We start from the raw sequence: 25,305 nt of genomic DNA on the forward strand, positions 1-25,305 counted from the left end.
AGCTTCAGCCAAAATGGCAATCCCGGCAGGGTTTTCGGAAAACAATACATTCATCACAAAATCGCCTTAAAGATTATGCAGTGCGTGTTCAGTTCTCACCAGACTACAGAATCTCAGAAATTGCGGTGAAAACGGAAACCCACAAAACCATAGGAAGTGAGTATTGAGCGACAATTATGACTCATATTACGACTATTAATATTTCCCTGCTTTCAAAGATGCACACAATTGGCTACTTTTAAACTATGCTGAAGTTATGAGTATTCTTATGTTCACAGATAAACAAATCAAATAGTTTGACTAAGGATGCAATTATAGAGACAGTGAGTATTGTGCTGTTAAACACCAAAATTGAACACAAGAGAAAAGTTGGATTCAAACCTCGAAGCAGTTTCTGACGTATACAAGGGACGTAACTATAAACTGTCACTTTGTAAATTAGGTCTCTGAGCGTGTCGCCCCTCGTGTAATAAAAGAACGGAAAAGTACACTCTCGGGAGTTCTTGTCACTTTCGATTTCTCTACAATGAGATTGTGTATTGATCATTTGTTAGCAAATCACGCTTGATATTTGTATCGCTTGATCATGTTTTCCCTACAAATCGGTTTATTTATTTTTTTTCACATCACCAGTCAATTCTGTATCCGATGACACATTGCATGTTTGGCCATCAAACAAAGAGAGCCTCATGCACTGTTGAATGTTAAATGTAAGGCAATAAAACCTAACATTAAAAAAACGAAACAAGGTGCCTTTGATACAGCAGACTGTCTTAATTGAATGAAAATGTTCTTCCACCTCGTGAATGACTTTACATTAACCGCAAACAGTGATGAGGAAGGTGTGGTTGTTGTCATATTAAAAAAAATGAGTTATGGAGGACATATCAAAACCGGTCTTTTGTGTTGATTTGCAGTCGCCGTGAAACAATATTGTTGAAGTCGAACTCAAGGGGCGAATTAATTTCACTTGAAATCGGAAAAAGAATCTTACCTAAAAAAGTGAGTTTAATTTTCTGAAATTCCACATCATATTTTATTTTTATATGGACCTGGAGTGAACTGACATTTTCTGGAGAATAATGTGTTTTGGGTCCCCGAAGGAAAACCTGTTCGTTCTGTTCATCATTGCTGAGAACAATTATTCAACTGAAGGGCTCACTGAAACAAACATATTTTTCTCTTTCACACAAACATCCAAGCCCTTCATAAGCATTTTGTGTGTATATTGGGCCAGTGGCAAACGTGTAGCGTGGATGGCAGATCCTTGTACTTCTCTGTCACAACGTTTTGAAAATTCCATCCACTAATAATATACAGGCCGTGCAGTCATTACCCACTATATGCACTAAAGTCTAACATAACCAAGGTCAGAAGCGAACTCATCTTCAGCAACCCAAGCTGGTCGTAGGAAAAGACTAACGGGATCGGGTGGTCAGGCTCGCTGACATGGTTGGCACGTGTCGTCATATCCCAATAGCATGGGTGGACGCTTATGGTGTTAATCACTGGATTGTCCAGTCCAGACTTGATCATTTACAAACCGCAGTCATTCACCTGAAAAATTGCTGGTTACACACACTTTATCTTGTGTGCGTCAGTTTAGTTTCTTACACAGTGAATTGCTTTGGTTAACGCGCGTGACCTTTATATCACGTCAAACTAGCAAAGTTACAAAAACCAATATGGATTAGATATGCATGTTCCACATGAGAATTTTCATCTTTCAATGTAAATATACCAATAGAAAAAAATGCATGCATTTGAAAATAGTCCTAAGAATGCAAACATGTTTATACAAGTATGCATTTGTACAGTGAGTGTGAAAGACGGTTTAACGCCGTTTTGAACATTCTTCAACTTCTAGCACATCGTGTCAACGTAAAGGCACTATTTCAAACCACACTTCTCTGGAAAAAAAATAATACATTTCTGTCGATAATAATAGTTATCAGCCCTCAGGACATTCTCTTCCCACAGTGGTTACTTGTCACATCTTCCTACGTAACCTCTGTTCTAATACGACCCTTTCATGGTGCGAGTGTTCAAGACTCGTGATTGGAGGTAATCAGATTCAGTAGTGCAATCAGCGACCTTGTTTCAAAAGTGATCGTTTGCAAGATCTCGGTAATTTCCGGATGCATCGTGAAAACTAGAACCTATTCCCGAGCGCGATACTCAAATGTTTCTTCTAGACAGAACTCAGTCATGTCATATTTGATTCTCCACATTGCTTATATTTGTCAAGTTGAATCTAAGACGTGGTAACACGTGTTCTGATTGGACAGAAAAAGGGGAGATAAATCTGCGGCCACTTTAGCCGCTAGGGGATTTTATGAGAACCGCGAAATATGGCCGTATTAGAACAGAGGTTCGTAGGAAGATTTGGCTGGTAACCACTGTGGGAAGAGAGTGCCCTCAGGAAGGATATGTAGTGTATTCCAAAATATGTACGTATTTAGATTACAGCATTAAACAGAAAAACACTGAAGTGACACTGCGTTGCATCTCGCGCCCTCTACCGGCCGAACATTACTTCAAGCGAACCCTATAGAGTTATGTCCCTTGGGGCGCTCTTTATGGTTATCCTATCCCAAGTTTGTGATTGGAATCAGTTTGGCAAGCGCTGACAACACCGCATGCGACAATGTTCGATGTACGGAGCAATTGTTTACGTTCCATTTATATTCTCTGCGCGGAAGCTGTTCGCATTGTTTACATTCCATTTGTGTTCTCTGCACGGAAGCTGTTCGCCTCGAAGTTTCAATTACCGATTTGTTACCGTAAGTGACAATAGGAAGCTTAAGTGGGTGCATATGCCCCGATATATCTAATATAGACAAACATTTTGTCGAAAATGTGTGAAATTGTACCTCATAGCGGAATGAAAGCCCGAAGTGATATAGCCCTCAGACGTGTTCCACCAGCTAGCGTTGTAGTGGTGCTAAGGAACCAAAAATTATATAATCGAGGCGAACCGAGATTCGCGAACACAGTTCTACATAGCGAACTGTATCGCATCAGACAGCAAGGTCACCTGTGCGCCAGCGTTGTACATCTGCCAAGGAGTTAATGATTACCCGCATGTTATAAACAGTTCCCCAGTTTCACATTTGGCGTTAAAGACGACATCAAAAAAGACGTCGTTATCGAAAAAAAAATGTCAAACATAGTTCCTCTATAAAAGTTGTTCCACATATACGTGGTTTCCAAAGCTAAAATCACGATGTTTTATCAAACACACTCAGTAACCCTTGGTTATTTTTGGCGGTGTCTGAATGTATGTTAACGTCATTACTCCGTAGCAACGATTACTTATACTGGAGATTTGTTCGTGCGGCGATTTCATTGGGAACGTTACGTCCCAATTCGTATGGTTTAATTGTTTTCCTTGAACCCACTTGCGTATTCATTTATTGAATTCCTACTCAAAGTGTTTCATTACAGCAGACTAATTAGAGCTGTGTTTACATGGTGTGAAAATGGAATTCTCACATGCATTAAGAGCACTGCCTTATTGGAATAATGTCCCCAGTATTGACGAGCCTGGTGTGCGAGGACTTTGAGTAGCCCAGTGCACTGTGCGACTGTTTGTCTGGGGATGGACTTGCGCTGAACCCATTGAGGTCAGATATAGAAATCCCGATATCCTGGGTCATTCTGCGAGATATTTGGCGGGAACTGTATCATCACCTACCAACATCACTTGAAATAGTAACATTCACGGTGACTAAGATAAGTGAAACAATGATGACGATGACGATGATGATGATGATGATGATGATGATGATGATGATGATGATGATGATGATGGTGGTGATGATGATGATGATGGTGGTGGTGGTGATGATGGTGGTGGTGGTGATGATGGGGGTGGTGGTGGCTATAACGACTACGATGACGACGACAACGATGATTACTGTTATCATGAAAGGAGATGACTATAGGAAAGGATATCGGGGCTGATTTATATTTGATGATGTGATGGCGATGATGAGAATGACGACGACTATGGCCTCTATCATCTTAAACAAGTAATACCATAAATAAATGAGTGAGTGAGTTTAGTTTTACGCCGCACTCAGAAATGTATCAGATGATGAAGATGACGACGACGATCAGTATTTTTTTCAAACAATGGGACTACTATAGGGAAAGGATAATATGACTGACATATATTTGTTGATTAGAAGGAGGATGACATCGATGGCAGTTATTATTATAGAAGGGGATGTCTGTACGGAATGGATAATATGGGTGATACTTAGTTCATGATGTGATGACGATGATGAGAATGACGACGACTATGGCCTTTATCATCTTAAACAAGGATGACCATAAATAAATGAGTGAGTGATTTTAGTTTTACTCCACACTCGGCAATATTCCAGCTATAAGCCGGCGGTCTGCCAATAATCGAGTCCGGAGCAGACAATCCAGTGATCAACAGGATGAGCATCGATCTGTCCAACTGGGAACTGATGACATGTATCAACCAAGTCAGCGAGCCTAACCACTCGATCGTGTTAGTCGCCTCTTACGACAAACATAGTCGTCTTTTATGGCAAACATGGGTTGCTGAAGGCCTATTCTACCCCGGACCTTCACGGGTCACCCACAAATAAAAGTTAACATGGGTGATATATACAGGATGGTGATGACGATCTTGATTTTCATAATGTTCTTAACATTTCTTTTACGTCGCATTCAGAAATATTCCAACTATATAATTGAGTCTGGACCAGTGATTGATATCATGAGCATCGATGTAAGCATTTGGGATACGATGACATGCATCAACCAAGTCAGGTAATCTGACAATCCAACCCCATTACCAATTCTGTTATATTGACTTTTCACTTACCTATTTACTCAATACGTGTCTTATGTATTTTCAGACTTTCCTAAAGGCAGTATGTGTCGGCACACCGTTCTGTCATCGCAAATTAGAAGTAAGTACATATCCGAACGTTATCTGTAGATTCTCTTCACAGCAAGACAGAGTGGATGAGTGACTTTAGTTTTGCACCGCACTCAGCAATAGTCCAGCTATGTGGCGGCGGTCTGTAAATATTCGAGTCTGATACAGGCATTGCACGAGCATCGATCTGCGCAAATGGGAACCGAAGACGTGTGTCAGTCAAGTCAAACCTGACCACCCGATCCCATTAGTTGCTTCTTACTTCAGCCTGGGTTCCTGAAAACCATTTCTAACTTGGGTCTTCACGGATAGAGCAAGACAAAAAGCAATTCAATGAGCAGGCTCGCGCATGCATGCAAATCAACACATCCGCTGAAACATGCAGGTAAACTGGCACATGCATGACTGACGCGACTCGGAATCAAACATAAAGAGAGACAAGAGACTGGGTATATTTCAGGCCATGCAAGTTTGGTTAACGCCAAACCAACGTGTGTTAAATCAAGCGACATAAGCTTATATTATTAGTTTTATTGTTCTTTTCAGTAAATGTAACAAAATAGGGACAGAGGTCTTTCCTTCTGTCTTATTTTGGTGACGTGAGGATACCAACGGGGATTCGCTCGTTTCTTTCAGTGAGTAAAGTTATGACCCACCAAAGACTACGATTGTGGGTTCGAATCCCTGTTGGACCGGTTTAACAGCACCATACCTGGAAGCATCAGAAACCTACATCACAAAGCTTTAGCTGATGGGCGGTGGAGTAGCCCATTGGCTAAAGAGTTCGCTCTTCAGGCAGAAGACTCGGGTTCAATTCCCCGCATGGGTACAAAGTGTGAAGCTGGTTTCTGATGTTTCCCGCCGTGATATCGAAGGAATATTGCTAAAACCCAACTCACTCTCTCACTTTAGCTGACAAAACTTGAATGCTGTTGAATACGGCGTAAAACAATACTCAGCCCCTGCTAACCTCTAATAACAGTTTCTAATGCTTAATCGTGCATTTGGTCTTTTTTCTTATTTATGTAAATATGTTTCAAGTGTCTGTTATTATATCAAAGCTAACTGTAAAAAAACCATCTCTATATAAACTGGCGGGCAAAAGAAAGTATAGGTACACTTTCACAACCCATAAAACAAAGACAAACGAAAATAGTTCAGTTTATATTATTTTATCGGATTCAGTGATGTTTAATGATATTCTCAACATAAAACAGAAAACTTTTATGTTTGCATTTATGCCATAATGGCCCAGTAAACACACAAGGGTTGAATTAGCACATTTTGTTAAAATGTCTCGTTACACCAAATGTCAGTAGCACACTACAATGAAGCATGGTCACTGTCAGTAATGTGTATGACCTCCTGCCACGTCAAAACAGGCTCGGATACATCTCCTCATTGACGTAGTCAATCGTCTGATGACGTCATTAGGTATCCGTTGCCATTCTTCTGTAAGTGCGCGTTGCAACTCTTGACGATCATGTGGAACAGGTCTCCGAAATCTAATTTGTCTGTCCAAGTGGTCCCATAAGTGTTCAGTGCAGTGTGAGGTCTCGCATTATCATGTTGGAAAATAATACCCTGTGGCTGAGTTTGTAAAAATGGCAGTACAACGGGCTGAAGAACTTCTTGAATATACCGATGAACATTCAGGTTTCCATTTATTATGACCAAAGGTGTTTTGATCTCCCCACAAATGCCACCCCATACCATGACACCACCACCACCGTAAGGATGAACTTCCCGGATGCATGGACGTGCTAGCCGCTCACCACGACGTCTGTATACACGTTCTCTACCATCATTGCGATACAAGGTGAAACGACTTTCATCTGTGAACAGAGCCCTTCTCCAGTTACGGACTTGCCATCTGTATACTCGTCGTGCCCACTGAAGTCTGTTACGCCGATGTTGAGGGGTTAATGTCATGCCACGGAAGGGCCGGTAAGCACGAATTCCTGCTGCACGCAATCTCCTTGACACTTTGCGTCGACTAATGCGGTGACCAAGTGCTGTTTCTGCTGTTGCTGTTGCTGTCACAAATCTGTTTCTGAGATGAATTGTCCGAATATAGCGATCTACGGGCTCTGTCTCGAGTTGTACCAGTCTGCAGGTGACGTTGTAGAAGTCTGGACACTGTCAGGGGTGAGCAATGGAAAGTCCTCGCAATTTGCACATGTGTTGCTCTCATCTGTGCCATTCCAACAGCTCGCTCTCTTTCTTCCTGGGTCAAACGTGGCATCCTTTTTGTGTGTTTTCAGTTGCTGTGATATTGCAGCATCGGAGAAGTCAATTTATACTGAACTCCTGCACGAGCATTTCATGAAATTGGACTTCTGTACATGTTTTACCATTTTCTTGAATTTTTCCAGAATAACGACCATAAGTTGCGTTTTGGCAATAGAAACCATAAATGGGAACTTAGGCAGTCATTATTATACAAACTGTCATCACATTTTGTCACAAATGTACAAAATGTAATATTATTAAAAACCTATACTTTCTTTTGCCCGCCAGTTTATCAAGCTTTGCTGTTTAGTATCTGTATACAACAAGCCCTCTGTATAACGGACACAAGCACAACCAGATGAACTGCTAGCACACTTCGTTTCGTAATATAGATATTTAGACAATACAGATTATAGTAAAGAGCTGATATTCATGGAGCGAGTCCGATTCATCCATACGTAATCTATAATCATTTTCAAGTAGTGAGTGAGTTTAGTTTTACGCCGCTTTTTAGCAATATTCCAGCAATATTACTGCAGGGGACACCAGAAATGGGCTTCACACGTTGTAACCATGTGGGGAAACGAACCCGGATCTTCGGCATGACCAGCAAAGGCTTGAAACACGATGCTACCTCGACAGCCAGTGGTTAACTCGGTTTATCGGTCTATGACTTAGGTAGCTCATTTGCGAAATTCAGCAGAATGTATGTGCCATACAATAATCAGTCTACCAATCCTGACATTATTTCTTATTAATTTCTGTTACTGTCCTGTCTGGCGGCTTAAATCCAGGGCCTCCTTTCGCAAAGCACTAAGGTGATCGTAAGTCACTAAGGTAACCTTAGTGTAATGTTAAACAATGGGAGTTAAGGTTAACCTCCGTAAAGGTTGCTTCGTGACTGGAGCCCATGGTGGCGAAGCTGTCAATGATAAACGCGTTGATCACTGAAGACGTCTTCCATGACGACATCTCCCCCAGCTACGACTTCGTGATCAGCATCCTCCCATCTCTTAAAATCATCGAATAGTCAGGCATCAATAACAAAAACTACCGCTTCCGCAAATAAAACCTGACTTTCGTTATCAAATACTGGACAATCAATCACAAAGCTGGAGGAAATGTTCATTTTGTTTCGCCTGACTGTGCGCGGTGCGGTGAACCAAGCCGGAGACGTGTGTGATGCGCGGGGGTGGAACCTGGGACAGCCGGGTTAACGGCCATTCTGATAATTGCGTATTGGAAACAACGGGCGTGTAAGAAATGCTCTTTGGGGCACTTTTGTGGTAATTTATTCACATGTTTATGTAAGAAGCCTTGAAATGTTTTTGCTGGGATGTTGACATTAATCTCCTCTGTAACTGAGCCGTGAAGGTCCGGGGTAGAATAGACCTTCAGCAACCCATGCTTACTATAAAAGGCGACTATGCTTGTAAAAGGCGACTAACGGAATCGGGTGGTCAGGCTTGCTAACTTGGTTGACATATGTCATTGGGTAACAATTGCGCAGATCGATGCTCATGTCACCAAGATGTATTTGATATGAAAGGACACGAGGGTGAGCTTCTATGTATCATCCAATATCTTACTTAATTTGTCGTTTAAGAGAAATTCAGAACAAAACGTCACCCGCGACAAGTTGATCTGATGAACATTTCAATACATCCAAGTGAGCAAGAGTCATGGGAGAGGGAACGGGAGACACCATGGTTGTTTCTAACATGCTCTATAAGTTTCGCCCCCCTGTCGTGATATTGCTGGAATATCGCTAAAAGCGACATAAAACTAAACTCCCTCAATATGTTCCTTTCCCGGGGTACAGGTGTATCTCACAAGTGAATCCTAGTACTATTCAAAGACAAGTAGAAGCGTCTTCGTTACCATGAGTGTACAGTGATCTTGACTTAAGCGGCCACTTTAGAATGAAATACCCAAACTCAAACCGGTGAGATGTTCCAGACAGAGTTTCCCGAGTGCAACAAAATAAACAACGTCTATATCAGATAGCTGACAGATCCCCGACAGGTCAACGTGACCTTGTAAATAGTACACATCCCTACTGACAAAATGAAGATCCAAAACCTTCGTTTCGAAAATCTGTAAAATGACGACTTTTTTTCCAAAACGACTTTCATTAATCTTTAAGTGTTCTGTAAGATGAAAGGTGCATTTAATAACACCAGGTTGATGTGATGTAAGTAATAACACTTCCACGTGTCATCGCCCCCTTGAATCCTTGTCTGAAGAGATGTTGAGAGGAGCCGATGGGAACTCTGTGATAACATCAGGAATACGTTTTAACCGCGCAGTTAAACTGATTGCACTGATTTTGATGGTGTCAGCTAAATCGTTATTCCATCTTCCATATTTCCCAGTTGTATAGTTGTACACAAAGAACTGTTACAAAAATGTTGTATTAACAAAAACGTTATATTCAGAGAACTACAAAAGTCGAATAAAACTCTGCCGCAAATTAAAACGGTTTTAAAACCTGTCCTGTCGGGAGAATGTATGAAAACACTCCATTGTCAAGCATCTAATGGACCATTGTAAAGCACCTTCTGACACGAGAAACACTATTTATTTCCCTGTATTGTAATTCCGTTTAAGCACTGTGCTTTTTATATGTAGATCAAGGCCACGCTTTAACTGTAGAGAACATTCTCTACATGATTCATAGCCCTTGATTACGGTTACATTTTCTGTGGACAGAATGAAAGGACAGTGTTAACAGGCTACAGCTGACATCAAAGGAAAACGTAATGAACTTTGACAGCCCATAGAAGGCCTCGGCTAAATTAAAGTGATCTGAAATGTTCTGTTTTATTTGTAACACAATGGACAGGCGGAAACGCATGCTGGGAGTGTACAGTCCCTGATCGGAGTGTTATATAACCGACCTTTGTGTTATCAGAGAGTTGTTTGTGGAAGCTGTTGTTTAAGCAATGAATTTGCAGTCCTAAAACACAAGTAGTCTGTGTTGCTGTTCAGTGTGGAATGCTCTTATTCTCTGGCACTTATGGTAAATAATTTGCTTCACTTGTCCGATGAGGCATCTAGTATTGACAAGCCGTGTCTCCCAAAACAAGCAAATACAAAGAGACAACAAAAGAGCAAACCGAAAGGGGTTGGAAAACCAATAGTTCTAACCAAAAAAATTAATATAGGTTAATGCGAATTCGAAACCGTAATCCAAAACGCTTCACACGGTTCCCAACTGAAAGAAGTGAATTAATTTTCGTTTAAGAATCAGCATTTAGCCAAGCACCCCGCGAATAAATCCGAAAACATTATTATCGAGTGCATGAAACAGCATCCTTAGGACAAGTGATTGTTTTTATTGCTGATTCAATTGTAAAGTTTAAAGACATACATTCAGATCAACGATGATCAACAATGACGTTACCATGGTTACACCTCACCACGCCCAAAGACCACAGAATACAGTATAAACACAGTATCTCCACTGATCAGCAGAACCAAGACTTCAAACAGTTACTGTCTAAACAAATGGAAACTCGTGCCCATTAAAACCATCTTGATAATTCACAATCATCCATTAGCTCCAGAAGGAATTCCGATATATTTTTTATAAAATTCTCGCTTCAACAATGTACTTTCCCGGCTTGTTCCCGGCCTTCACCAGTAACCCTTTGTTTACGAGCGTGCGCGCGCGCGCGCGTGTGTGTGTGTGTGTATCACAATGTATATATGACGCATATATCACAATGTGTTATCGCTGTGGTGTTAAGGCATTAACAATGCAAGAGCATAGCTAAGGGCTGTATGTGATTGCCTCTCGCTCTGTGAACACGAAATCAAATCGAGCAGAAACCGATTCGGCTCGTATTGACTAAAATGAACAAAACAGATATTCTCCATCCTTGTTATTTCTGTTTTTTCGTGAATAAAGTGTTTCTCGAGACAGTTCATCTCAGTAGTCATTTCTTATTCTCTTCTGAAAGATTTTCAATGTAAATTGAACTCCACAAACCGATGTTCTTGGAATGCATGACCTCAAGGAAGGCTTGTTCCCAGTGAAGACCTTGCTAATTTTGTTTTGAGTATACTAGACACCTATAGTTTGGCTCGGAGATACGGTGAAAATTTGTCGTGGGGAAAATAGTTTATTAGCCATCGGCATCTTGAATCTTGTGGCTGCCATCTTGGTTAGCTTAGTCGATGGAGTGATACGTACAGGAGGTAGTCACATGATAGCAGTTAGCTATTTAAGTGCCTATCTGGTTCTAGAATGAAGCTAATTTCAATAAACCCAAATATATCCCTTTCTGCTATGAATTTGGGGCTGTAAGGATATACTTAGTGATTCATTTGAATTGTTCAGGGGGTAGATTCCCACACTGGTACAAAGCATGAAAGCCTGTTTTTGCGTATTCGTCTGTGAATGAGTGAGTGAGTGAGTATAGTTTTACAGTTGTATTGCACTATTCTAGCAGTATCACGACGGGGGACACCAGAAATGGTCTTCACACATAATACCCATGTGGGGAATCGAACCCGGGTTTCGACGTGACGATCGAACTCTAAGACCACCAGGCTACCCCACCGCCTGACTCTTCTCAAAAGACCACTGTGAGAATCGTTACAGGGGCCTACACGTCATATCCGGTGGCACGATATGAGTCTCAGGAGTCGAACCTCTCTTCGTCCCTAATCAGTGCAAGGATCCGTTTCTGATGCTTCGAATTCGATATCCATTGCACTTCTTAGCCATTTGGGGCGGTGGGGCTGCCTATAGGTTAAAGCGTTCGCTCGTGCCGCCGAGGACCCGGGTTCGATTCCACATATGGGTGCAATGTGTGAAGCCAATTTCCTGTGTCGTCCGTCGTCATGTTGCTGGAATATTGGTAAAAGGACGCAAACTCACTCACTCTCTCACTCTCTCACTCACTCACTCACTCACTCACTTGTATCCATGTGTAACACCTGTGCCCTGTTCCAGTGTTCGACCAAAATGGCAAAGACCTTCGCCGCACTGTACATCTTCATTATTTATATGTGGCGCGGTGATGTTCAAAGCTGTGTTAACTAAACTCACTGAAGGAGATATTTTCCGCTTGAGAGTCTTGGTGATAGAGCTACAGAAGGACCAAATTATGAACGCAATGCATGATTACATCAGTGTGTCTTCTGCTGCAATAACGCAAGCCAGAATTTCATGCCGCGTGACGTCATGAGATAAGACCAGCGATTCCATCAATATTTTGGCAATTCCACACAAGTGCTAAATCAGGCTTGCAAAGTGATATCATTTCATCTGATGTTATATTTTTTTTCTTATTTTTTTGTTTTGTTTTGTTTTGGGTTTTTTTGTTTTGGTTTTTTTGGGTTTTTTTTATTTCCAACAAAAATCATAGATCTTTGGGGTTTAATCTGTGAAATAGCTTCTAACGTCTAGAGTGACGATGGGAGGTTTCCAAACCCCTGGGATCTTTTGCGTTAGGTGCGCATTCGGTTGTCTGAGAAAGAGAGAGACGCGTAGAGGGGATGGTGGGGGCATGGGGTTGGAGAACAAAGAGAGAACGTCGTTAAAACCTCATTTCACCTCTCCTAACCTCACAGTGTATCCAGATCTATTGTACGATAACCGTATACACTGTGTAATTATCTATAATTATGTCTATTGTCCAGTAATCGTAATTGTTATACAACAGCCGCATTCATCTCCCAAAACCATTCATTGTACAATCCCCGTATTAATTTACGATACCCTTAATCATTGTGCAATGCCTTTATTCATTGTACAAGTATCTTATCCCTTTGTGGAGTAGCGTTATTCATTGTACTTTATCATTATATGTTGTACAATATTGGTACGTATTATGTGATATCCATTTTTATTGCGCAGTGTCCTTGTTCTTTGCACTGAATCCTTACCCGTTGTACAATGTGCTTATCTGTTGTACAATATCCTTGTTTATTTTACAGTGTGCTTATGTGCTGTACTATATGCTAATTCATTGTATAATATGCTTATTCACTGTACATTGTGCTAAGTCATTGAACAGTATGCTAATTCACTGTACAATATGCTAATTCGTTGTATAATATGCTAGTTCACTGTATTCTGTACAAAGTGTACAACACTGATATTCGCAGAAACAGGGACACATTGAAAGCAAATTATCAACATTTTCTCTGTTCTAGTATAACCTGCTTTACATGTAACTCATCCATAATACGGGCCAGACAAAAAAGAAAGTTCTTTTCTACCTGACAAATTTCTTGAAGCTTTGACAAGGCTCATTTGGTACCGACAACATGATTCATTTACATTTCTAAATCTCGTTAAATCCAAAGCACATTGATTAATCGAGCCATCAGTATGGTTATTCATATCATGTATTTTTTGGTGTGAAAAATGTTAGTGTTTGAATATTGCTGAATATTTGGTAGCTAGCCTTCTACAATGATGAACGCGGTCCGTTTCGCTGAAGTAGGCCGTGTTTCGCGTAGACCCATCTGAACACATGTCGCCATCATTAGATTAAGTGCATTTCAGGAAATGGAGGTGCACACTCTTTTACCACGTGCATATTGGCACGAAAAGTAATCGCATTTTTAGCGCGTATGGTTAGAAATAAACTCCTCATTTAGATCGGAAAACTTAGACCAAACTTCATTGGAATTCTAAGTCTTTTGAAAGAAATAGCCAAACCGATGAAAACATCACTGGATACCATTTCTGAATAATTACATTTGCACTTTTTAGAGTAACTTGCATGGCAGGCCAGCTGGGCCCCAGAGCACGCGTTGTTCCAAGAATGAAGTTTGTCCTGACGTTTTCAAGACAACTTTGTTATAATATGTCTGGCTTACGATATCTTTAATCATACCAACTTTGGCTTTGGCAATATTTTGTCATTCTTGTTCGAATAAGGTATTGATTGTTATGCCTGTCAAAACGGACTTGTATACAAAATTGAAACGCTTCCCGTGACTACAGATACGGGGACACGTGGTTCATTGCAGGTTCATGGTTCCACTCAATGTTCAGCTTCGTAATAACAAATTAAGCCACCAGGTGTCTTCCAATGTCTATTTGCAACTGGTTTATCTGTTTTTCTTCGGAGTATATGCAAAACATGAATTAGGTAACGATGCCTGTTAGCAACGTGTTCATTACTTACATGTATATCTGTACATATCCTAATCAAACTTAATATTTACCTATTCTCGGTTTTCGGATAAGTCGAAGTTTCGATTCTGAGGTGAGTGCAACAACGATTAACTGTCCGCGTATGTTTATGTATATCAGAGGTTACAGAGAGAGAGAGAGAGAGTGAGAGAGGAGGCCGATGGACAGAGGGAGGAGAGTAGACAAAGAGAGGAGGAAGAACATATTACGGGGGATCTGTGTCACCTTTCCAAACCTTTGCCACAACGTGTTTCTTAGAACTTGTGGGGACTCGAATGTCTCCAAATAGGAAGGGCGCATTTTTCTAATTCATATTCATAAATAAAGGATAATGGGCATAAAGGCCGAAGATCATGTAGAGTAAGACCCTTTCGGGACGCCAGATACCTATAATCCTTTAATGCGTTTATGGCCCTAAGTTTTAATTACCAGGGTAGTACTCAAGGCAAAATGAGTGAGTGAGTTAAGTTATACGTCGCACTCAGCAATATTCAGGCTATATGGCGGCGGTCTGTAAATAATCGCGTCTTACGAAAGGCATAGTCGCCTTTTATGGCAAGCATGGGTTGCTTAAGGCCTGTTCTACCCCGGGACCTTCACGGGTCCCCCAACAAAGTGATACATCTTCGACGTACAGCAGCAACACCGCAAAATGAAACTATCGTTCAAAGCGTTAAACCCAACGACTCGGTGTTTGGAGTCGGTGGCACTCAATCACAGCACTGAGGTACCGCACTTAATCAAAGCACTGAGGTACCGCACTCAATCATAGCACTGAGGTACCGCACTTAATCATAGCACTGAGGTACCGCACTTAATCATAGCACTGAGGTAGGTACCGCACTCAATCACAGCACTGAGGTACCGCACTCAATCATAGCACTGAGGTACCGCACTCAATCAAAGCACTGAGGTACCGCACTTAATCATAGCACTGAGGTACCGCACTTAATCATAGCACTGAGGTAGGTACCGCACTCAATCACAGCACTGAGGTACCGCACTCAATCATAGCACTGAGGTACCGCACTCAATCAAAGCACTGAGGTACCGCTCTTAATCATAGCACTGAGGTACCGCACTTAATCATAGCACTGAGGTAGGTACCGCACTTAATCATAGCACTGAGGTACCGCACTTAATCATAGCACTGAGGTACCGCACTTAATCATAGCACTGAGGTACCGCACTCAATCATAGCACTGAGGTACCGCACTTAATCATAGCACTGAGGTACCGCACTTAATCATAGCACTGAGGTACCGCACTTAATCATAGCACTGAGGTATCGCACTTAATCATAGCACTGAGGTAGGTACCGCACTTAATCATAGCACTGAGGTACCGCACTTAATCATAGCACTGAGGTACCGCACTTAATCATAGCACTGAGGTAGGTACCGCACTTAATCATAGCACTGAGGTACCGCACTTAATCATAGCACTGAGGTACCGCACTCAGTCATAGCACTGAGGTACCGCACTCAATCATAGTACTGAGGTACCGCACTCAATCATAGCACTGAGGTACCGCACTCAATCAAAGCTCTGAGGTACCGCACTTAATCATAGCACTGAGGTACCGCACTCAATCATAGCACTGAGGTACCGCACTCAATCATAGCACTGAGGAACCGCACTCAGTCATACCAGTGAGGTACCGCACTCAATCATAGCACTGAGGTACCGCACTCAGTCATAGCACTGAGGTACCGCACTCAGTCATAGCACTGAGGTACCGCACTTAATCATAGTACTGAGGTACCGATCTCAGTCATACCACTGAGGTCCCGCACTCAGTCATACCACTGAGGTACCGCACTCAGTCATAGCACTGAGGTACCGCACTCAGTCACACCACTGAGGTACCGCACTCAGTCATAGCACTGAGGTACGAGGGTTGGCTGAAAAGTTCTAAGCCTCACTGTGAAAAAAAGTTACAAAGTCCACGTTTGTAATTTATTTTTCTACATAGTCCCTTTTCAAGTTCACACACTTTTGCCAGCGATGCTGCAAGGCCCGAATCCCGGTCAGGAAGAAATCTTCTTCAGCTACCCTAAAAAAAATCACTCACAGCGGAAATGACGTCATCATTACTTGCAAAATGGCGACCGGCGAGTTCCTTTTTCATTTTGGGGAACAGGTGGAAGTCAGAAGGAGCCAAATCAGGTGAATAAGGAGGATGGTCAATGAGTTCAAAGCCACAATCACGGATTGTTGACATGGCCACCACCGATTTGTGAACAGGCGCATTGTCTAGGTGGAAGAGGACACCTTTAGCGATCATCCCTCGTCGTTTGGCTTTGATTGCTTCTCGCAACTGGTTCAGTAGATCAGCATAGTATCTGCCGTTGATAGTTTGACCTTTTTCAAGGTAATCAATGAGGAGAATACCCCTGGAATCCCAAAAGACTGATGCCATCACCTTTCCAGCTGAAGGAACAGACTTGGCTTTCTTCGGAGCTGGTGAATCAGGATGCTTCCACTGTTTTGACTGTAGTTTTGTTTCTGGTTGAAAGTGATGTATCCAGGTCTCATCCATGGTTACAAATCGTGCCACAAAGTCATCGGGATCTGCTTCAAAACGACGCAAATTGTCAAGGGACGTCTGGAACCTGACACGTTTCTGTTCTGCTGTCAAGAGCTTTGGCACCCATCTTGCAGAAACTTTAGTCATTCCTAATTCGTTGGTGATAATATGCTCAACCCTCTCATGAGATATGCCCACTACACTAGCAATATGTCGAGTAGTCAATCATCCATCAACATATCGAGCACTCGCGTGATGTTTTCTGGAGTGGTTGCTGTTGAAGGCCTTCCTGAGCGTGGGTCATCATCAAGGCTTTGTCTGATACGCTTAAATTCCGGAGCCCACTTCTTTACTGTGGAAAATGAAGGAGCATCATCCCCTAGAGTGGAGACCATGTCAGCATGTATCTGTGTTGGGGACATCCCTTTCTTTTGCAAGTACTTGATGACTGCCCTGTATTCAGTTTTGTCCATTTCTGATGATTTCAGAGGGTAGGTTCACCAAAAGAGCTGTAGTTGAGATAAAACTATTAGTACGTTTGTAGTTCTTGTGTCTATGATTCACTAAATGATTGTTCTCATTGGTGGCAAACACCTGTCTCTACCTGGTGGGGAAAAACCACTCAGGCTGAGAACTTTTCAGCCAACCCTCGTAGCGCGGTGCCATTTACGGATAGTCCAACTCAGAAACTCTATAATGGCACTGAGACGTCTTTGTTTGGTCTCCCTTAAGCCGAGCACAGGCACAATACCATCTATTAAGCCTTTCAGAATCCAACCATCATCTATCCGCTTTCCGTTGTAACCACTAGACCACTAAGCAGGTCATGCATGTATCGAAGCCCGAATACGCCAAATATTAAATTAACTATTTCTTATAAATCCCACAATGATCAATAAGTGTGAGGTCATATTTGCCAACGTCATAAAAAGTAACAGCAAAAAAAAAAAACACCAACTGAAGCACCAGGAACTGAAAGGACATGACTTTAATCCATTTAATTCCAGTGCCAGATATATATTGATTGAAGGATGTTTGTTAGGGGTAAAATATCCATTTTATCATCTTGTTTGGAACCGACATAGCCGTTCGATAACCACGCTATGTGACTTCAGAGATTATTTTCTCCATTTCTCTTTCATTTTTTTCAGTAACTTTATGGGAATCTTTAGATATATGAGTAAATCTCCAATGCTCGACTTCTGTAACGGCAGGAAGATTCTTGAAAATGGTGTGAAGCACCATTGGCCAAGTGATGCAGCTTTGTAAATATGTTCTATGGAACATAAAACACCATGATATTTTATTCCAGACCAACTTTTTCATCAAATATAGGTGTGGCGTTGGAAGACTGTTGAACACATCAATAATGTCAATAACATTATTGATAAAAGCTTTTTTTTCTCATTTTAAATATTGGACGCACGCTCTGAGGAAACTGTCGCTCTGTTTTTATTACCGGTTTTGCGAATATAAATCGTGTTACAGAACGTAGCTGTGTTTGAAGTCAGCTGCTTTGTGTGTATTTATCTAGAAAATATTCGATTTAAGTGGTAGTATCTTGATCCGATGACGTATGCGTACTATGATCTTAGGGGATCTTTACAGGAACACGTGGTTGAGTCGAATTTGACAATTCGAGTTATCCGATGTTCGATACAATCGATGGTTAAATACCGAACACGCAGGGATCAAGGTTTTGGTTCGAAAAGTAGGTTCGACACATCACATTTCGACACAACGAGGTTGAAGTGCACGTAAGAAAAGTTTCCAGTCAAAATAGGCATTTTTTTCTGAAACACTGTCTTTGACCATACGGCGTGAGATCGCTTGGAATGGCCATAGGACAGGGAGTTTTTGAAGCTCTACCCCCACTTCACCTCCGTGAGGATTTTGACAAACTTCTCATTAGCTGATTTTTTTATAATGTCATGTCCTGGAGGCGTGACTGTGGCGTACTTATGCTTGTAAGTGTGAAATTGAATGAGTTTAAGATCTAACTACAATTATATCCCACTGCCAGGGTGTCCTTTGTGAACATGAACTTTTAAAGCAGCTCCATCTATGTGGAGTTTAAGTTCACAGCTCTTGAGGAAGAATCTTCACATTTGAAAAGATTTCAAAGGGAGTCAACACAGTTTAATCATGATTACACCATTCCCATATCATTTATGAAAATCTGATAATATTGTGTATCGGTGACAGATATTATGTCTATGGCGCCCCCGTTTAAATAACCCGTTTAAATTAAACACTTTGACCAATCGATCTCAACAGAAACTCACAACATCGAATTAAAACTCTGAATCAAGGACGTGCATTTTCTCGTGACCTGCCTGTGCGTGTGTTAGTTATGGGTTCCACTGAAGTGCCTGGATAGGTTCGTTTTGGGGAACACCTGAAATCATTGCTATTTTGATAGTGAACTATAATAAAGGATTTTCGATGTAATCGGACTTTGGGTGAATTTCGAATAATTATGAAAAATGTTAAGTTGGTAAAAACTGGTAAAGGGGTATTGATTATCCTGTTGAGACGCCTGTCGTCAAACATTGAAATTTGATTATCTAGAATTAGAGGAACGTCGTGACTGTGTTTACAACATACGTTTTAGAATATTATGTTTTAAAAGTTATAACCTAATACGATTTAGGGATGTAACACTCAATCATTTTTACTGTTATGTCTAACATGTCTTAAGAAATTGCATTCGTGTACTTACGTTATCGTATTTTATATCTTTTTGAATTGTCGATTACGAATCGTTTTGCTAATAAATCTATCCTAACTGACCTAACACGGGTGCATCTGGACTAGAGTGTGTGCTTAGGTTAACCCTGTTGGCTTTACACATGTGCATATGCTGTGCTATGATTAATCAAATCTACTAACTTTACACGTGTGTTTATGAAATACTGAAAGAGCTGCATTTAACCCTCCTAACTTTGCACGAGTGTTTATGAAATACAGCATGTGCTCTGATTAACCCTTCTGACTTTACACGTGCGCTTATGATATACTGGCGTCTCCTGTTCTCGCGGTACTTACGGATATTGGCTGAAAATATAGTACAAACAGTTCTTTTCGTATGTATGCATGTTGTTTTTAAATGAAGAGATTTCCCCTCTAAAATGTGCATCTACCAACTGCTTGATCCATCAGGTGTATTTTCCCACTTGAGCTCGATGAAAAACATGGTCGTCCGCCGCCGAGTTTTTGAGGCGTCTCCCATTCTCGCGGTATAATGGGAAAGTAACGTCATTAGGTGTAAGGAAGGGGAATCTTATCGGGAAGGGCGGGAAAAAGTTACGATTTTTCCAAGTTGGTTACAACTCACGTTTATTTGTTACATTGCAAAATTTTGATAATTCACAGACTTGGTCCACTTCCTAGTTACTGGTCAATGGTGTACACAACCGCTAAGTGTCACGCATCGGCGATCTCGGCAGAAAATGTGTTTACCGCGAGAATAGGAAACCCGCGAGAATAGGAGACGGCCCTATACATGATGTGCTATAATTAGCCCTGTTGACTTAACACGTGCGCATCTGAACTATACTTGATGTGCTATGAATACCCCTGTAGCCGATGGAGTACACTATGTGTCATAATTAACTTATGCCATGAGGCGTGTACACGTGACCTGCTACATGTGCCATGATGTAGCATCTGAAAATTTAGGGTTGTGTGTTTCAGGTGTTTGATGCCTTTATCGTCATCGTGTCTTTTGTCGTGGATCTGGTGTTCCTCAATCGCCTCCCCAACTACAAGATCCAGGACTTTGTCTTCATCCTGGCCTTCCTCCTGCCTTGGAGGGTTATACGAGTTGTCAACAGTAAGTAGACATTACGAGTTGTCAACAGTAAGTGGTCATTACGTGTTGTCAACAGTAAGTAGACATTACGATTTGTCAACAGTAAGTGGCCATTACGATTTGTCAACAGCAGGTAGACATTACGAGTTGTCAACAGTAAGTAAACATTACGACTTTTCAACAGTAAGTAGACATTACGAGTTGTCAACAGTAAGTAAACATTACGAGTTGTCAACAGTAAGTGGCCATTACGACTTGTAAACAGTATGTAGCCATTACTATTCTCTCAAAAGTAAGTGGCCATTAACAGTGAGTGGCCATTACGAGTTGTCAACAGTATGTAGTCATTACTATTCTCTCAAATGTAAGTGGCCATTGCGACTTGTCAACAGTATGTAGCCATCACTATTCTCTCAAAAGTAAGTACGACTCTCTCATTACGACTCTCTCAACAGTAAGTGGCCATTACGAGTTGTCAACAGTACGTAGCCAGTACGACGTGTCAACAGTATGTAGCCATTACCATTCTCTCAAACGTAAGTGGCCATTACTATTCTCTCAACAGTAAGTGGCCATTACTATTCTCTCAACAGTGAGTGGCCATTACTATTCTCTCAATAGTAAGTGGCCATTGACAAGTTGTCAACAGTATTTAGCCATTACGAGATGCGAATAGTAAGTGAACATTACAAAATGTCGACAGTAAGTCACGATAGAAAGTGTCAACAGTAGGCTGTGGTTACATCAGATGTTAACAACAATGAGTAGAAATTACTTTACGAGTTGTCAACAGAATGTAGAGATTCTATAATTAGAGAGTACTGATAACATTAGACGTTGTCAGCAGCATGTGAGACTAAATTAGGCATAGTCAAATGAAAGCAGAAATTACATTATTTCAGATATTGTCAACAGTAAGCGGAGAGTACATAACGAATTGTAGCTCATGTTGAATTACCATCAACAAGCACAGTTGATGTTGACAATGATCACAATTCGAGTGTAAGATGTCAACAGAAATGCGAGTTGAAAAGATATGTACAAAGTAAAGATTTCAAGTGAAGGAAAATGCCACTTAAATCACAAAACGAGACCAGTAGGATAACTATGCGGTGCAATAGATGACATATAAGATTAGACGACTTTATCAGGGTTAATTCCAAATGCACATTTGGGGTTCGAAATGCTACACTGAGTTAATAGTTCTATCTCTCAATCAGAGAAACCCTCAACACTGAGGATACAAACCAGACTTAAATCTAACACACTTCCCCACGTTTAACCAACACAGTTTTACCTTTCAGTAACATTTAAAAATATATTTCTAAAAGTCCCATTGACATTAGCTATACAGTACCGGAGGTGCCAAACCGTCCATCTTGTTCCGCGGAGTAACTGACATACCATCATATCATTCGTTGTAATTACATTGCGATATAGAGACTATCCTGTCGACAAATATGTACGAACAGTAAACACTCTGTAGCCAATGTTGTTTGTCTTATGTAGTGACGACCATACGCCGCTGTTTGGGTAAGCCGCCTCTGATGAATTCTGGCATCAACATAATGGAAACCTGTAAATTTCCTCCGAACGGATTTCTCCCTCCTCACGACACCACTATTTCAGAGGGATGGGCTAAATTCTGCTTTTAATTACACACGAAACTTGAAGCAAGCTCGTATCTAGGCACATGGACACAAATCAATAGAAAGGTTTTGAAAAAACACATCTTCAAGACTTCATTAGTTTGCTTAGCAAACTTTAACGACTTCCCAGAAACGGATCTGGGTTTGATCATAATGCGCGCGCATATTTCAACCAATCATTGACAGCCCACTGCGGCCAATTCCAAATTTGGACCCAGAGGTTTGTGTCGTTTCTCTCTTCGGCCGGAGCAGTTGGATTGTAAAATCAATAATAGGTCCAAATAGGTCAGTGATATTGCTTGCCTAAAAATTGAAATGCCGCTAAGAAAAGGTTCGGCTTCTACATCCCGAGATGAATTCCAGTGTATCACGGGTTTAAGGAGCTTGGAAAGAAGAATCTGTACGACACGGTTGAACGCGATATTAGACGTCAGCTCATTTGCATACGGTGTCACTCCTGGTCACTGCTCTGAGATATCCCAGTTGCTCATAATGTCAATCACTGGTTTGTCTTGTCCAGACATTATGCATAGATTGACGTCCCATGCTTGGGATAGCCTTAGACAATACACAGTCACTAGAGTTTTTGGTTCACGTTATCGGATCCCTCGTCAGGCGGGAGAACTGCTTCGATTCTCACATTGGTACAATGTGTGGAGTCCATTTTTGAGTCCCCGTCGTGATATTCTTGGGATATTGCTGAAAGCGGCGTAAAATTAAATCCATGCTATCTATCCCCAAACGTCCTGTCTATGTCTGCATACAAATGTAGTTCTTAATTCTAAGGTTTTGAAATACTTAATAATGTTTTTGCAATGTCAACTACACCATCACTGAAAATAGAGACGCGGGCGGTTTGGTAGCCTAGTGGTTAAAGTGCTCCTTCGTCACGCCAAAATATAGGGTTCGATTCCCATATGGGCAAAAAAGCCAACACGTCATTCGAAGTGTGTCAGTGAGGTTGATTTTGCTAACCATGCAATTAGCATCATGAACGGCGTTGAAACGTAAATCACAGAAAAAGTGAAAGTATCTGGATGTCAACTTCACAACGTTTCGGAGTATAATTGTTCGTTCGTCTTCAGCATTTCGAACTACTGGTGTCATTCCGGCAAACCAGATGACATCTCGTACCCATCTCGTGGCCATGTTTTCGACTGGGCTCTGTCTAAGCGCAAACGAACATGGGGAAGAAAAAAGGCTAGCACGATTACCAAGGAAAGATAACTCTGAACTTGCAAACATGGCTACTCCTAGAATAGCCTATATCTTATAGGAAAAACAACAATACAGTCATTCCTATAGTAAATCTTTCAGTGTGAAAAGTTGCGGACCCTTACCTCAAAGTTTGAATTGTGCTTTACATATTTTATAGAAGCTGAAAAGTTCGACAGTGTCGCCATTTTCATGCTTCGAAATGCGCTTTACTAGACGAGATTTGATTGGTTTGCAACGGCAACAATACGATAAGGTACGAGTATTCTTGTAGGTCTCGGAAACAGGTAAGTAGTTACGAATGCATCTTCAGGTAAATGCTAATCGGGTCATTCAGCTCATATGGAGGAAGGATATACCTCGAAGCGTCGTGTTCCTCGCAATAAAGCAGTAGATATCCATACATTTTCTTCTTTTAATTCGATTTACTATTGATTACACTGTGTCACTATAATTAGAAGCTTTTATTAGACTTAGGAAAACAACAGCCCAGTGTGTTAGGCCCATTTCTGACCCCCCTTCCTTTGTATTGATGGAAAATTGCCTAAAAGAGGCGTAAACTAAACTCTCTCACTTATCCCCGAATCATGGTGTTTCTCCAAAATAAACAGGAACAACCGGTCAGAGTTTTTGCTCGTTAGGTCGCGAAAATGCGTCAAAGGGCGGAGGGATAGCCTAGTGGGTAAAACGCTCGTACGTCATGCGAAGACCCGGGTTCGATTCCCCACATGGATACAGTGTGTAAAGCGCATTTCTGGTGTCCGTCGTCGTGATATTCATAGTGCTGGAATATTGCTAAAAGGGGCCGAAAATTGCGTGAAAGGACACAGGTATTAAGTTAAACTAATTCTTGATGTCCATTCTCTGATGACAATGAAACGTCATGCTACAAGGCATCACAATAATGCCTCCTCGTTCGGTTATATTAAATTCAAATTTCGTTGTTTATTAACGTCACAGGCATACTATTCTCAGCTCATAAACTTCCTTCACTTAAACATTAAAAGCTTTGTTACCTCTGTCACTTTCTGAAACAAACGCGGAATATATCCATAATTTCATATACCAAGGCATTGACAAACGGTCCAACGCTACACTGAAACTATCGGCCATTACTAACGGAACTACCACGTCTTTTCGTATGAAAAAAAACGATTACGTTTGTCATTTACCAAAGGGCGGTATCACCGTAATGCCCTACATGATGAACTAAGGAGGTAATGAACAAAATAATTGAAGACAATGTAATTTGTGAAAATCGATAGCAAAATCTCTATATTTTAATAAATATTGCAATGGCCATTTATTTTTTAGCTATGTCTAATATATATTTTTCGTCTATAATATAATATTTGGTTCGCGATTGATTTTTCCCCAAAAACAATGCATACGAACTAAAAACAATAAATCTGTGGGTTTTTTTAAAAAAGCAATATAAAAATCGTTGTCTGTGGTGGAAAGAATGAAAAGATGAAAAGGGATTCAGTTGCGACAAGAGAAAGGATGTTCGTCTTAAGCAAAATCTATTTTAATTAGAAAAAATCGACGAAAAACAAGACTAAGTGTTTTACTGGAGATCTGCACATGATAAAACAATAATAGCACACAATAAAAACCAATAAACATGGGATTAAAATACTTCGACAAATATGACATTAAATAAAGACACCAGAAACGAAACATGGACGAATGTAGAAAGTATATTTGCCGCTATTACAGGTATACGAAATGCCGCGCAGGTAATCAGGGCTATAGATTTCTGTCAAATAACTGTCAATTGACAAT

The 25,305-nt window shown here is 41.0% G+C and overlaps 1 protein-coding gene across 1 annotated transcript in view; it reads left to right on the plus strand.

Moving 5' to 3' along the window:
* Positions 1–25,305, plus strand: part of LOC137261703 (uncharacterized) — a 131,951-nt gene that overhangs the window by 101,048 nt on the left and 5,598 nt on the right. Inside the window, exons 5-6 of the mRNA XM_067799484.1 lie at positions 4,899–4,952; positions 20,539–20,677. Of these exons, the coding sequence (XP_067655585.1) occupies positions 4,899–4,952; positions 20,539–20,677 (193 nt within the window). The remainder of the gene's footprint in view (positions 1–4,898; positions 4,953–20,538; positions 20,678–25,305) is intronic.

The sequence above is a fragment of the Haliotis asinina genome, chromosome 14 (genome assembly GCF_037392515.1).
Source record: "Haliotis asinina isolate JCU_RB_2024 chromosome 14, JCU_Hal_asi_v2, whole genome shotgun sequence".
Classification (NCBI taxonomy): domain Eukaryota; kingdom Metazoa; phylum Mollusca; class Gastropoda; order Lepetellida; family Haliotidae; genus Haliotis; species Haliotis asinina.